Raw genomic sequence first — 16,186 nt, forward strand, 5'->3', positions numbered from 1 at the left:
TGGCCGCTCCCCAGACCTAAACTATCCAACACGCTCTGTTCCTCTTCATCTCGCGCCATAGCTTCACCGCCTTATGTCCCGCAATAAACATCATAGAAACCTGCCCCCACCCTGCACGTAACGCTGCAACAATACACCACAAATACTGGCACAGTCAACCTCCAAATCTCTCAGAAAACGTATTCCTTAATACCAATTTTATATTCTTGTCGAGCTGAATAGCGGACCTGTGAAGATTACAAGATTATTTTGTGCATCTACAGAATGGTGGTGTTAATGAAGCTATGTAATATAGAGAGAGACTTTCAAAAAGTGGTAAAAGCATGTTCAAGTTCATGCTTTCATGTCTCTGCACAGTATTTAAAATACAATTTACCGTTGGTCTTTATAGCTATTGTTGAGAGTGAAGGAGAATTTCCTGTTGTGTATGTTTATCAGGAACTCGAGGGAGACTTCATTAGTTAGTCGGAACATAGAAAAAATGATGAACTCTTCTCAGAAGAACTCTTAAGGTTTCACCTTACTTTCTCCTGCCTGCTGGCTCTTCAGAAGTGTGTGCGCGTGCGTTTTTGTATTCAGGAATCATTCAAGGCAAATATTTTCGCACTGCAAGATGTGTGGTTAAGGTTATTTTTAATATGTATAACTTTTGCTTTATCAACGATTCGTTTCTATATTCGTCCCTGTTTTTATCTCCTCGTAAGATGTGTATTGTTTAATGTAACACCTTGTGTAAAAAACTGGGTTAAATGAAGAAGTTATATCATGTTCAAGATCATGCTTTCACGTCTCTGCACAATATTTAAAATGCAATTTACCGTTGGTCTTTATAGCTATTGTTGAGAGTGAAGGAGAATTTCCTGTTGTGTATGTTTATCAAGAACTCAAGGGAGACTTCATTAGTTAGTCGGAACATAGAAAAAATGATGAACTCTTCTCAGAAGAACTCTTAAGGTTTCACTTTACTTTTTCCTGCCTGCTGGCTGTTCAGAAATGTGTGCGCGTGCGTTTTGTATTCAGGAATCATTTAAGGTGAATATTTTCGCACTGCAAGATGTGTGGTTAAGGTTATTTTTAATATTTATAACTTTTGCTTTCTCAACGATTCATTTGTTTCTACATTCGTCCCTGTTTTTATCTCCTCGTAAGATGTGTATTGTTTAATGTAACGCCTTGTGTAATATAAATGTCTACATGCTAGCCTATTTCCCACATTTTGGCTGAAGATGAGACCAAACAGTGTCGAAACTAGTTCCAAGTTGTAAATATATGTTGTAAATAAAACTATAACATTTTTGTATTGAAAAGGTGGACCCTTTTCCTATCTTCCAATGAAGGAGTTGTAAAACAGTCACGTAAGCTGAATGCAATGGTTGCTCCTGTACAACAATTGGAGGAGTCAAACTCCATTTGCAACAGAATAAAATGCACCTCGTCAGTTCACAGAATATAAAGATAATTGAGAAGTCTCCATCTTATCAATACATTAATTTATTTACTTTAAAGTAGTAAATTCAGTCAGTACCGGTTTCGATCCCTATGGGATCATCCTCAGCTGACACACAAAGAAATAGTTACAAAAACATCACATATGAAAGACTACACCTTGTAAAACTAGTCCAATTAAATCAGACGTTAAAAGTTGTTTGTTAAAATATTATTAGTTAAGAGCACCAGCGGTGTGAGGCATATGACCCCACTATGTCTAGACTATTATACATTAAATGGATTTTATATTTGTTTACATTAGTGTTTAGGATATTACACTTAATATAATTGATCCATTTGATTCAGACATTCAGAATTGCTTATTAAAATGATAAATATGTCTATCTTTGGCTTGAAAAGTACATTGTTGTTAAGGCATTTCGTCACACTGTGCCTATATTATTGAACATGGAATGAAGTTTGCACTTATACACACTAGTGATTCTAAATTTGTTGTAATGTCTTGAAAATGTTTGTTATTTGAGGCTTATCACTTCATTGTATCTGATCTATGAAATATCAATAGGATTATCTACACTTTTTGCATTGATATTTAGGATATTTCACTTTTGTATAACTAGTCCAATTGGAACAAACATGAAATGCTTATTGAAATGGAACTTTCTTGGCTAAAAAATGCTTGTCATATGATATGTGTTACCTCATGCACCTATTTTATTGTGCATAAAATGAGGTTTACACTTGTTAACATTAGTACTATGAGATTGTTATCGTCTATAGTATATACATGAAAAAATTTTGATCTGACATGGCAAGCCAGTTAAAAGTAGATAAAATAGTAAACTAATGGAATAGGTCCAGTTTCTTATTCATACTATTTGTTTTTACCACTTTGCACTAGTAAATTGGTAAGTGTATGGCATATGTATGCTAAATTAAAGTTTATATTGTTTTTTCATTTATTACAATTTTCATAAATTGCTGCTAGTGATAAAGTTATCTTGGTCTATAGATATTGTTGAGAAAAGTTGCGTGTGTCGTTGCTGAGTTAAATGGTGACTATTATGAGTTGAATTTCGTTAGAAGTGCCGTGCATCTTGATGAAATTTAAATTATGTACTGTAGTTGTTAGCCAATACACGTTCGTTTTGATGATAGCGTGGAGGCTTCTTGTTGTAGGGTATATGTATCTGCAAGTAGAAATAATCGGTATAAGAGATGGTGTATTGTGGACTGTGGAAAGTGAGTTGTATGTTATATTACTTACGTTGAGTGTTGACGCTGTGTGCTCTGGGCGGCTGCCTGTCGAGATCTGTTACGTGTTATCCTAGGACTGTAGTTTGCGGCGGCGGAGGGGATGTTTGGAGGGATGGGTGGAGCGCTTGTGAGGGGAGCGGGGTTGGAGGAGGGGAGATCTTTGAGCGGTTCATTTGTATGTGTGGGTTGTTGTTTGTTAATTCTTTTTAAATAATAATTTGTTAGGAGGGGAATGACTGCATCAAAAAGAATATTGTTTTTATCTGTGGTTTCATTTAAGTTGAAATTTGGGTTGGTGTATTGGTCTAGGCTTATGTAGAGCAAGGGGCTCTTCGGATTGGTATTGAGGATTTGCATGTCATTATTGATATCTGTGAATCTGTGTTTTTGGTCATTGATATGTTGTCCCATGGCTGAAAAGTGTCCATGCTTGATTGCATTTATATGTTCGTTGTATCGTATTTGAAAGTTTCTTCCGGTATGCCCTATATAGCTGGCTCTGCAGTCATTGCATTTCAGGCGGTAGACACCCGAGTGGTTGTATTTATTGATATTATTGACTGATTTGGAATTGTATGGTATGTCAGTATTGCTACGTGTGGTTTTGTAGGCTATTTTCAAGCCTTGTTTTTTAAAAATGTTAGTTATGGAGTGTATGTGGTTATTATTGTAGGTAAATAGTGCATAGTCTTTTTTATCTTTTACGGTTCTGGTTAACTTGGTTTTTGATTGGTTTTTTATTTTGTTGATAATTTGGTTTATCATTTCTTTTTTGTATCCGTTCTGTTTGGCTATTTCATAAATTAGGTTCAATTCTTTGTTTAAGTCTTTTTTCGTGAGTGGAATGTTGTATGCTCTGTATATCATGCTATAGTATGCGGCTTTCTTGTGGGTGTGTGGGTGGGTGGAATCTATTTTTATTGTGTTAGATGTGTGGGTAGGTTTCCTGTATATGTTGTATGTTAAATGGTTGTTGTGTCTAGTTATGGATATATCCAGGTAGTTTATTGTGTTGTTATTTTCAGTTTCCATAGTGAATTTTATGTAAGGGTCTATTTTATTTAGTTGTTCTAGGATTTTACTTTCATTGGTATGCCTATTTATCTATTATAACGTCGTCAACAAATCTACATCAAAAGGGAATGTTGTCTAGTTTTTGGATTTCTTGATGTTCTAGGTAGTCTATGTATATTTCAGCGAGTATACCTGATGTTGGTGATCCCATGGGTAGTACTTATTGGTGGTATATAGTATCATCGAATTTAAAGTAATTATTGTTAATAGCAAAATGTAATAATTTCATGAATTCATCTATTTCTAACTTGCTTAGCTTACTATGGTTTTTGAGATTGGATTCAATGATTGTTATGGTTTTTTGTGCAGGTATGTTGGGATACATATTTGTTGTCATATGATGCTAATTTATGGTGTTGTTCTATTTTTATGTTTTTGGTAATGTTGCAAAATTCTATTGAGTTTTTTATGGTTTTCTTTGCCTGGAAGACATAATGTTTTTTAAGAAACTTTTGGATGAATTGTGATAGTTTATAGATAGGGCTTGGTCTATAGTTTATTATAGGTCTCATGGGAATATTATCTTTGTGGATTTTTGGGTATGCTTTAGCAGTAGGTAGTCCTGGGTTCATTGTAATCAATTTTGTGGTTTCTTGTTCATTTAAAAGGAAGTGAGTGTTTTTCAGTAAAATGTTTAAGTTCTTTTGAATACTATTGGTGGGATCTTTGGACTTGATTTGGAAAGTTTCATCTTGGAAGCAAGTTTTAGTTGTAGCTATGTATTCATCTTTATCCATGATAACTGTTGTGTTTCCCTTGTCTGCCTTAGTTACTAGTAAGTTATTTTGTTGGATTTTGTTTTTTAAGTTGTGTATGGTTTATGGTATCTTGCTTGTTGGTCTCTTGGTTGATTCTATTAATATATTGTGGTAATATTTTTTTGATTTCATATCTAATATCGAATTTCATTCAACCCAAATTTCAACTTAAATGAAACCACAGATAAAAACAATATTCTTTTTGATGCAGTCATTCCCCTCCTAACAAATTATTATTTAAAAAGAATTAACAAACAACCCACACATACAAATGAACCGCTCAAAGATCTCCCCTCCTCCAACCCCGCTCCCCTCACAAGCGCTCCACCCATCCCTCCAAACCTCCCCTCCGCCGCCGCAAACTACAGTCCTAGGATAACACGTAACAGATCTCGACAGGCAGCCGCCCAGAGCACACAGCGTCAACACTCAACGTAAGTAATATAACATACAACTCACTTTCCACAGTCCACAATACACCATATCTTATACCGATTATTTCTACTTGCAGATACATATACCCTACAATAAGAAGCCTCCACGCTATCATCACAACAAACGTGTATTGGCTAACAACTACAGTACATAATTTAAATTTCATCAAGATGCACGGCACTTCTAACGAAATTCAACTCATAATAGTCACCATTTAACTCAGCAACGACACACGCAACTTTTCTCAACAATATCTGTAGACCAAGATAACTTTATCACTAGCAGCAATTTATGAAAATTGTAATAAATGGAAAAACAATATAAACTTTAATTTAGCATACATATGCCATACACTTACCAATTCACTAGTGCAAAGTGGTAAAAACAAATAGTATGAATAAGAAACGGGACCTATTCCATTAATTTACTATTTTATCTACTTTTAACTGGCTTGCCATGTCAGATCAAAAATTTTTCATGTATATACTATAGACGATAACAATCTCATAGTACTAATGTTAACAAGTGTAAACCTCATTTTATGCACAATAAAATAGGTGCATGAGGTAACACATATCATATAACAAGCATTTTTTAGCCAAGAAAGTTCCATTTCAATAAGCATTTCATGTTTGTTCCAATCGGACTAGTTATACAAAAGTGAAATATCCTAAATATCAATGCAAAAAGTGTAGATAATCCTATTGATATTTCATAGATCAGATAAAATGAAGTGATAAGCCTCAAATAGCAAACATTTTCAAGACATTATAACAAATTTACAATCACTAGTGTGTATAAGTGCAAACTTCATTCCATGTTCAATAATATAGGCACAGTGTGACGAAATGCCTTAACAAAAATGTACTTTTCAAGCCAAAGATAGACATATTTATCATTTTAATAAGCAATTCTGAATGTTTGAATCAAATGGATCAATTATATTAAGTGTAATATCCTAAACACTAATGTAAACAAATATAAAATCCATTTAATGTATAATAGTCTAGACATAGTGGGGTCATATGCCTCACACCGCTGGTGCTCTTAACTAATAATATTTTAACAAACAACTTTTAACGTCTGATTTAATTGGACTAGTTTTACAAGGTGTAATCTTTCATATGTGATGTTTTTGTAACTATTTCTTTGTGTGTCAGCTGAGGATGATCCCATAGGGATCGAAACCGGTACTGACTGAATTTACTACTTCAAAGTAAATAAATTAATGTATTCATACGGTGGAGACTTCTCAATTATCTTTATGTTGTAGTAGCAACATATTAGACACACACACCCCCCCCCCCCCGGCTTTTCGAGGTGAAGAAAATGAAAAAAATAAATCTCGCCTATAAGATGCCTCAACGTAATTCGTCAGAGAACGACGACAATTCCGCTTCGAAGCGGGTACAAGTCTTATCTCAGCTCTGATGACATCGCACAAATTTGTGAATAGCTTCGTCCGTACGACCTACGCAATGAAAACATGTCGAATCCATGCGGTACATCTGTGTTTCGCAGTTAAGAAATGTCCACCTCTGTAGCGTAGGTCTACTGCAGCTCTGATGACGTTGCAAAAATAGATGAATAGGCCTAGCTTCGTCTCCAACCCCGCGCATTGCAAGTATGCATCAGTCATGCTATATGTCTGTGTTTTGTATGTAATAATGTCCACCAGCGTAATGGTTAGCACAATTAGTTGCTGTTTTCGGGGGTTTGACTTCGATTCCCGATACCGTACTGCCAGAGATTCACGAATGGTAGGAAGGTTGATATGCGGTAAAAGCGTTACATGTAACTCCCCTCCACTGGGAGTGTGTCTAAAAAGAGCTGTACCACCTCGGGATGAGGAAATGAGTTTACTTTAGTTGAGAAATATTCGTGGTTGTTGCTATTTATACAGCAGGCGAGATCATTAACAAAGTGGTCGTTTAATATCTCGTAACTCGGGCCAATATAGGTATATATTTGGAGAGAAGTAAGTTTAAAACATGATAAAAGCTATCCAATTAAAACGATTGTTTTACTCACCAACGTACCTAAAAAATAATAATAATAATAATAATAATAATAATAATAATAATAATAATAATAATAATAATAATAATAATCCTGTGTGGGGATTTACCAGTTACCTCCATCGGGCGTGTCCCATTGGAATTGGGGAAGCTCGCTGGCTCTGCCGCCAGCAGAGTCAGAGGGTAGTAGGGAAATAAAATACCACTGTGAAAAAAGAACTGGTCCCTTGCCTGGGTTACGGCGAAGACTGGTAAATGACCAGAAGCCAGAAAACATCTTGAGGCAACCTCTAGGGCTAACAACCCTAGTTGTAAAAGGATGGGTATCCGTCCAAAGCAAAGTCAAGTCAAAAAGCATGATGGCTCAACATTTCAAGAAACATACCCCAGGGGGTAAATCTTCGGATAAATCCCTCGTCGTGAACACCGCGGCGCACGAGTCTCATTCGGATTCTGGGGGAGACTCGACATCATGCAAGAGACGAGTCGGAGCATCTCGGTGTACCCCGAAGAGTCAAAAACTCAGGCCAAAATCTAAAACCTTTCTAGCAACTTTCAACATAAATTCACTTACACAAACTGGCAAGCTGAAAACCCTCACCAAAGCTCTTCACGAAAATCAGATATCCATAATGGCCCTACAGAAAACAAGGTACCCGGATGAAGAGATTTTTGAATCCGAAGGCTACCGATTTTTTCAAGAGCAAAGCGCAAAGAGGAATCCTCAATGGAGCTGTGATGCTTGGAACCGCGTTTGCTGTTAGAACCAAGATCCTTAAATCGGTTGCAAATTTCGAACCTGTGCATGACAGATTGTCTATACTCACAATTAAATGCGCGAACAAAACCTACGCCCTAGTTAACGCACATGCTCCTACAAACGATAAGAACAAGTCTGATCCAGACGAAGTTGATAATTTCTGGGACCTACTGGATGAAAAATTAAACGAAATCCCCAAACACCATGTCAAGCTTCTTTTGGGTGACTTCAATGCCCAACTAGGTCGTGAACAGAAGTACAAGAAAGTTATAGGAAATTACCCTGCTCACAAAAGAACCAATCCCAATGGCAAAAGACTGGTGTCCATTTGCAAAAATCACAACCTGCAGGTCATGTCGACCCACTTTCGCCATCTACCCAGAAAGCAAATGACTTGGCGTTCTCCCATCCAAGCTCTCGGAGAGTTCCAAATTGATCATGTTGCAATCTCCAGGAGAAACAGCCTTGAGATTATGAATGTCAAGGTAAAGAAAGGCATCAATGTGGCCTCAGATCACTATATGTCTCTTATCAAATTCAAACCAATTCCCGCAAACACAAGGAAGACAACCAAACAGATCACACGCTTCGACAATGATAAACTTCGGCAAAGGGTCGAGGAGTTCCAGGAGAAGGCTAGACCAAATGATTGTGACTTTAACAATGCCAAAAATCTCCTTGTTGAGGCCGCCAAAGACGTTGCAGAAATCAAGAGAAGCAAAAGGCATGCCTGGTGGAATGGTACCTGCGAATCAGTCCTCCAAGAAAGACTCAATGCGTGGAAACAGTACTGCTGTACGAAATCAGAAAATGATTGGGAAACGTACAAAACCCAACGTGCCCAAGCAGCTAGGGTGTTCAGAACTGAGAAACGTAAATACGAAAAATCTCTCATTGAAAAGATTGAACAAAACTTTAGGAAGAATGAAAGCAGAGAGTACTACAGGGCCTTCAAACGCAAACTCACTGGCTATAAACCACCCTCTCTATGCTTTGAGCGAAAGGACGGCACTCTGGCGACGTCAAATGAAGAAAATTGCAGCATTCTGGCAGACTACTTCAAGAATTTACTTAATTGCTCTAAACCGCAAAGCCCCATTGAGACCAAGGAACCCTTACTCAGGTACCCAGATTCCAAACCACCCGACAGAGATGCAATCAAGCGCCACATTGCCTGTCTCAAAAATAACAAAGCGCCGGGGGAAGACTCAGTAGTAGCAGAAGTATGGAAATATGCCCCAGAGGAATCACTTGATATCTTGCAAAAGCAAATAGAAGAAATCTGGAACAAGGAGACCCTATTATTATTTATAAGTTTCATATTCCGTATTGATTGGATTCAATGTAATAGACAAGAAAAATGTTCCACCGATCAATACATTTATTGTGGATGAACTACTACACTTGTACCGGTTTCGACCTATCTTGGCCATCATCAGCTAGCACACAAATTTACAGTCATGGGATAAATTACAAAGAAGTTACTTAAGAGCATCCGGATGTCTGATAAAAAATGGAAGTAAAATATATTGCAGTATGTTGCGTTAAAATAGCTCTGATTAAAAGTTAGAATAGTTAGAATAACCATCCCCGATACTCTTCAACTGTGTTCTTGAAAAGATCATCAGAACCTGGTGGGTGAGATGACAGGAAACCCAACTACAGTCCATTGAGAATAGGAACCAAATCCAAGGGGATCGCAACAGACTGCTTAGCATTTGCCGATGATATTGCTGTTCTCTCAAACGACATAGAAACCGCTAGAGCTCAAGTTGAAATTTTAAAGGAAATTGCTGAACAAACTGGTTTGCAGATATCGTTTGAGAAAACGGAAGTAATGACTAACATCAAAGAGGCTCCACCAAAACTCCATACGAAATACGGGGACATCACCCGAGTAGACAAATTCAAATACCTGGGTGAGATAATTTGAAAAATGGACTGGACAAAGAAGCGCTTCAGGAGCGAGTACGCAAACTGGAAATAGCCTACTAAACATCCCGCACAATCTACAACAAAAAATGCCTTTCCCAAAACACCAAGATACGTCACTATGAAACAGTTCTGAAGCCAGTAGTTCTATATGCAGCCGAAACCCTGTCTCTAAATGCCAACAAAGGACTCCTTGAAGAACTGGAGAAAAAAGAACGCAAAATTGTGAGAGGAATCTTGGGATCAAAGTACAGAAATGGAATCCATCAAATGAGATCCAACGAGGAAGTCTACAGCAAAATAGAGAAAATTACCGACACAATCAGAAAAAGACGGGCACGGTTTTACGGTCATCTGAAAAGAATGGACGGAAGAAAGTTAACTAAAGAAATCTTTCACTTTTTTGATTCAAACCCCAAAACCACAATTCCCTGGTTTAGATATACCAAAGAAGACCTGCAAATGCTACATATCTCAGCTGAAGACGCCCTTAACAGAGATCTCTTCCGCAAGAAAATATTGACGAACGGGCTAAACCCTTGGACAGAGGAGCGCAAGCAGGCCCACTCACAAAGAATGAGGGAAATTTGGGCTCTAAAGAAGGCCAAGTTCAGTGTCAAATGCAACAAGACTTAACGTGGTCCTTGATGGCCCCAGTGAATTATATATATATATAATAATAATAATAATAATTTTATGTCCCCACGTACTTTAAACAATTTTCGGAGACGCCAAACAAAACATACTAGGGTATGCGTGAAGAAAAAAAGAGACAACGAACGTACGAAATTAAACATGATAATAAAACACATTTTTTTCGTGTGGCTATTTAGGCAAGTGCAGCCCTTGTAAGGCAGACCCACCGATGAGGGTGGGCAGCATCTGCCATGTGTAGGTAACTGCATGTTATTGTGGTAGAGGATAGTGTTATGTGTGGTGTGAGAGTTGCAGAGATGTTGGGGACAGCACAAACACCCAGCCCCCGGGCCATTGGAATTAACCAATGAAGGTTAAAATCCCCGACCCGGCCGGGAATCGAACCCGGGACCCTCTGAACCGAAGGCCAGTACGCTGACCATTCAGTAAACTCTTTCAAGATTAAAATTATTGTGTCCACCTTTTCAATACAAATATATATTTTTAGTGGTTAAATTCTACCTGAATTAAACACACAGTTGCTGTTTTGGGGGGTTTTACTTCGATTCATGTAGAATTTAACCACTAAAAATATATATTTGTATTGACAAGGTGGACACAATAATTTTAATCTTGACAGAGTTTACTTATTGTATCTTCAATACGGAACAAAATGAGATTAGTTACTTGTAGCTGACCATTCAGCCAACGAGTTGGACATAAAACGCATTACCGCCTCACCTGTGGATATCCATAAATGCGGTATATTTTCCTGTTATTTATTTTTATTTTTCCTGTCGAAATTTTGGCACTATCATCTGTGGCACTATCAGGGCGATAATATACCTAACCTAAACAATGTGGTCTGTCTTCTCTAATGGACAGCTGTTTATGCAAATCCTGATGTGATAAATGTAGAGAACAAGCATGAAATGTACTTAAAAAATAAGGGTCAGTGTTTCAACAGCCGCAGTTATTAAAAGAATGCTTCCAGTTACTATGTATTACATTCGGAAGTACAACTCGTAACATAACGTTAGTTATCAGCTGATGGTTTGGCATGCCTTCTACAGCACTTCTTTATTCGGAACGAGTGGCTTCTGCTACATATACACCAACTGGGAATATCAGAGACCACCTGGGAATAGATTTACACTGTTTAGACTCTATAGTCGGGAACAAAATTATTTTTAAAAGGTTCAAAAAGACAGGACCTCGTATGCTCTTGATTGCAGTGCATGGCTCAAAAAGAATGAAGCATGGCTGACGTGACTGGCGAGAGATAGCAGTGAAGATGACGTCACTTAGAATGCCGACACGCCGGTAGCAAGGCAGGGAAGTTGGCGGTGCAAGGCGATAAATTCATATGAAAGCAGTGATCAGGTTTACTGTGTGCTAGGCCTACTACTGAACTGACAGAGACAAATGACTGGCCATTAAGTTCTTTTGTATCAATATTCAATTATATGATAACACGATACCCTTACCCCTTTCTTCTACGGGATCGAGTATGAATCTTCGTAGTGAGTTTTTATGGTCGTATGCCCTTCCTGACATTAGCCTCACCCGAGGAATTGATGAGATGTAACAAATGACATGATACGAGTATCTAAAATTGACTTTTATATGTACCGTAGGCCTAAAAGTCGTGTTCACCTAAAACAGACTTTTATATGTACCGTAGGCCTAAACGTCGTGTTCATTTATTGTCTTTTACGTTTAGAAATACTGCCTTCCGACGAAAATAGCCAGTATAAGTTAAATACATTCTAAGTTTGTTAAATAATAGTACGTATAGAATGTTTACACGTACAATTTTTAGTTCTTTATAACCTAGAAGTCGTGTTCACTGCACAAAATTTTGAGGTTATCGAATATTTATCGAATATTGGACCCCCTTTTTTTATTTTTAGCTGTAAAAGTGGGGAAAAAAGGGGTCTAATTCGCAAGTAAATACGGTATTCCCCAGCCACATGTTGTCCACTTCCACGCATGACAGAAACTGAAGGGCAAAGTCATAGCGTTGTGCAACTTCTTGGGGTTTCAATTTGTGAACAGTATGAAGTTTGTAGGGATACCCGTGTAAAATGTGCCGCAAAATCTTGTGAACTGTTGACTTGGGTAGCGACAGTTTATGTGACACAGCTTGAAAACTGGTTACAGAATTTGTAGAATGTGCTGCACGGTCTGCTACAGCTTCAGCAACTACATCAACAACATCCATGGGGATGGGCCGCCGTTCTCTCCGTGGTGCAACACCTAATACACCTGTTTCCTCAAATTTCTTAATCATTTTCTTCAGCCCATTATCACGGACCTCTTCTCTGTTGTTTCTCTTGGCTATATTCCTACAATGCAGTATTGCTATTGCTGCCATTCTGATAAAACAACTTCACTATTAGTGCACGCTCTCTCTTCCCAATAAGCATTATGTTTCACATGGAGAAGTTCAACTTTCTTACATTACAACTAAGATTCACTTCACAATAGGAATCAACATGTGGCACCAAGCAACAACCAAGGAACTGACACAACACAATTCTCTGCGCTTTGTTACCTGTTGAGGTCTAAGGCTTGATGCAAAGGAACATTGCAGAGTCTGAATATTGTGTCATTTGTTACCTGTTCATTGTCAAGTATTATGTCTATGAAGGCTGGATATCTTAGTCATGGTAAGCATCACAGGTGTTTATATACCGTACATCTCTGTACAGTTATTGAAAATTCTTTATTTCATAAGAAAAAAACCCATGAAACCTGGACCAATAGTAATTAACAACCGAGTCTTGATAGCTGCAGACGCTTAAGTGCGGCCAGTATCCAGTAATCGGGAGGTAGTGGGTTTGAACCCCACTGTCGGCAGTCCTGAAGATGGTTTTCCGTGGTTTCCCATTTTCACACCAGGCAAATGCTGGGGCTGTACCTTAATTAAGGCCACAGCCACTTCCTCCCCATTTCTAGGCCTTTCCTTATCCCATCGTCACTATAAGACCTATCTGTGTCGGTGCAACGTAAAAAAAAAAAGTAGTAATTGACAAATTATGGCTGGCCCCTACTTAGTGATGTAATTTTGAGAATTAACAGAACTAAAACATAGAACATCACCAGAGCTAGACAGCCCACATTTTACAAAATGTGATAAACACAGTGCCCTTCGTAAAGAAAGTTATGTGCAATATATTATGCATTAATGTTTTAATAATACTTATGGAAAGTGTCATAAATTTACTCTTGTTTTACCTTCAAACCATTATGATCTTCTATTTAAGATATAGAGAAGTATCAAATTTTACCAATACCAATGTGTGGACTACCCAATGTCTATTTTGGTGCTGTACATTATATAGCATCAAGATTTATGTTCTCTCTAGTGTGTATTTTTTATTATCTCGTCGTTGGGATTGGAAAGGTGCTCCTTAAATGTGAAGTTAAGTTTTATACCTGCATTTTTGTAAGAAACTGCAGGGGAAAAAAAAGCCTCTCAAGACTGCAGTTATCAGAATTTTAACCTTTTCCATCCCATGCCCGAGTTAACTCGGATGTCAACATTTCTCCCGCTGTCCCAAACATGAGTTAATTAGGATTTAAAGCAACGCGCTCTTCTCCACTTACGAGGTCAGTCTAACGCTGTTGACGTGCTTTGATCAGACGACGGACGATTAATAAATCGCCTTACCTTTTTATGACGATAATTATGCGCCTCGTGTTTTTCTTTTGCAGCTGTCTTCTGATGTGGGTGCATGGAAGTGTAAAGAAATATTATATTTTAGAAATTTTAGGGAATGATGATGAGTCTGATTTTTTATGAATATAGTGAAGATAAGTTGCAGTGAAACAAGCTGCAGACATTTATCACGCAAAGTTCTATCGAATTTTGGGAAAAGTGTTAGGAGAAAACTATTCCTAATATTGTCGTTTCATGACTTTTCAGTAGCTGTGTAAATACAAAGTATTTATGGCCTATTACAACCACTGTCGAAACGTCCAGAAAAATCTGGTACGGGGCATGCATAAGGCTGAAAGAAACTTGGGAGTGAAAAGGTTAAACATTCTTACTGGTTCACTTATTATAGCCTGAAAGTGCTGATATTCACAGGTGTTTTCTGTTTTGCAGGAAATATGCTACTCAGAAAGAAGATTTTCCTTGGATCAGTCTATATGTGCAAGGATTTGCTGACAGTCCAGTGAGCTGGGGACTCAAGGAACACAATTTCTTCTTAGATGGTGATAATGAATACACCATATTCATGCAGGCCAAAAACTTTATTACTTGTTCAGTATTGAGTTCAAATAAACAACCAAAATGACTCTATTTATGGTGTATTTATTGTAAGTGAGACCCTGGACTGCACCGTGAAGTTCCTCCTTTCCCTCATTATAATAATGAACTTAGAAATCCATCGTGCAGTTTATGGTAGTCTTGAATGTTTCGTATTTACTGCCACTCAAAAAAATGGGGGATATTGTATAAGTTCCTGACAGGTACACACTTCTCAGAAGCAGTTGGGTTTGTGCTTACATGGGAGGTAAATTATATTTTGATAATAATTAATATTGTCTGATGAAATATTAAATGCAAGGAACAAGCTCATACGAATTGGACTCGGGCATAGAGTAGTAATGAAAAAATCTCCAAGCATATTTGTTGAATCTGTAGTAATGTAACAAGAATTCCACGAGCTCAAGTTGTACATTTCCATTTTTTAAGAAACAACCTCTTATATTTACAGGCTGCTATTAAAACAAGGTAAATATCAAATTTATAAAGTTCTATTAACTAAGGAAAAACTCTTAAATTATAACGAAGATAAGGTAAGCAGTACAACTAGTGCAGCATTTGCATGCTGTCTCAGGATCTTGATGGAGAGTCGGAGGATGAGAGTTGTGATCTCGGGGGATCGTAGGAAGTGGTGACAAAGTGATGAGGTACAGTACCACGAGTTCTGACCATTGTCTCTATTATTTCAGTTTCCTGAACGTGGTATTTACATTTGTAGTAAGGGATGGTAGATTTGTATTTTTAAATCTTTTGTAGATTGACCTTTGGCTGATTGTTATGGTGCAGAAACCTGACAGTCAGATCAAAAAAAAAAAAAAGGGCTATAGTGTCAATTCTTCGCGAACTGCCATTTATGGCCAGTCCATGTACCTCCTCATGAACACTGAATCCCTTCTTTCTCAGTTCTTCAGCAATGAGGGATCTAATCTGGTGGTGCTGCATATTGCTTAGGAGCTCCCCACATCTGCAGAGTCCCAGGGCATGACCAAGAGTTTCTTTCTCTCCGTATCCCCTGTGGGTGGGGAACGCAGACGAAGAATACACCCACAGTATCCCCTGCCTGTTGTAAGAGGCGAATAAAAGGGGCAACCTAGGAGAGGACATGGATTGTGGTTTGGTATAATGTGTTGGACCCCCTGTGGATGGGAGGGGCTGAATACATTCACAGGTAATCCCTGCCTGTCGCAGAAGACGACTAAAAGGGTCATGTTGCCATGGTCCCCCTCTTTATTTTTTATTGTTTTTTGAAGGTTAGTCGTAGACTGATTCAAAATTCTTGATGTGCGTGCTGCTCAGAGATGGGCCTTTTACCTGTGCGATTACGCCCAAAAGTCCACTTGTGACCACCCAGGGATCGGCGGGTGGGAGCGTCATGTACCCGTGCAGTGGTATCCGCCTGACAACACAGGTCCTTGCACAGCCGAATGAATTATTGTTTTTTCTCTCTATATTTAGTGCTCTGTACACACTATCGGGTACATGCTATTGTGGTTGATTGGAGGAAGGTAGTCCTAGTGCTCATTGTCTCAGTCATTCCGTATTAGGCATTGTCCAACGTCAGACACCGGGCAATACCAGCTACGACCAG

General features: G+C 38.1%; 1 protein-coding gene across 2 annotated transcripts in view; it reads left to right on the top strand.

Moving 5' to 3' along the window:
• Nucleotides 1-14,631, top strand: part of LOC136857498 (ribonuclease P protein subunit p40) — a 301,106-nt gene extending 286,475 nt beyond the window's left edge. For both annotated transcript variants that reach the window (XM_067136197.2, XM_067136199.2), the window contains exon 7: nt 14,434-14,631. In XM_067136197.2, coding sequence (XP_066992298.1) covers nt 14,434-14,626 — 193 coding nt within the window. In that variant the 3' untranslated portion in view covers nt 14,627-14,631. The remainder of the gene's footprint in view (nt 1-14,433) is intronic.
• Nucleotides 14,632-16,186: the final 1,555 nt, after the last annotated feature.

Source organism: Anabrus simplex, chromosome 1 (genome assembly GCF_040414725.1).
Source record: "Anabrus simplex isolate iqAnaSimp1 chromosome 1, ASM4041472v1, whole genome shotgun sequence".
Classification (NCBI taxonomy): domain Eukaryota; kingdom Metazoa; phylum Arthropoda; class Insecta; order Orthoptera; family Tettigoniidae; genus Anabrus; species Anabrus simplex.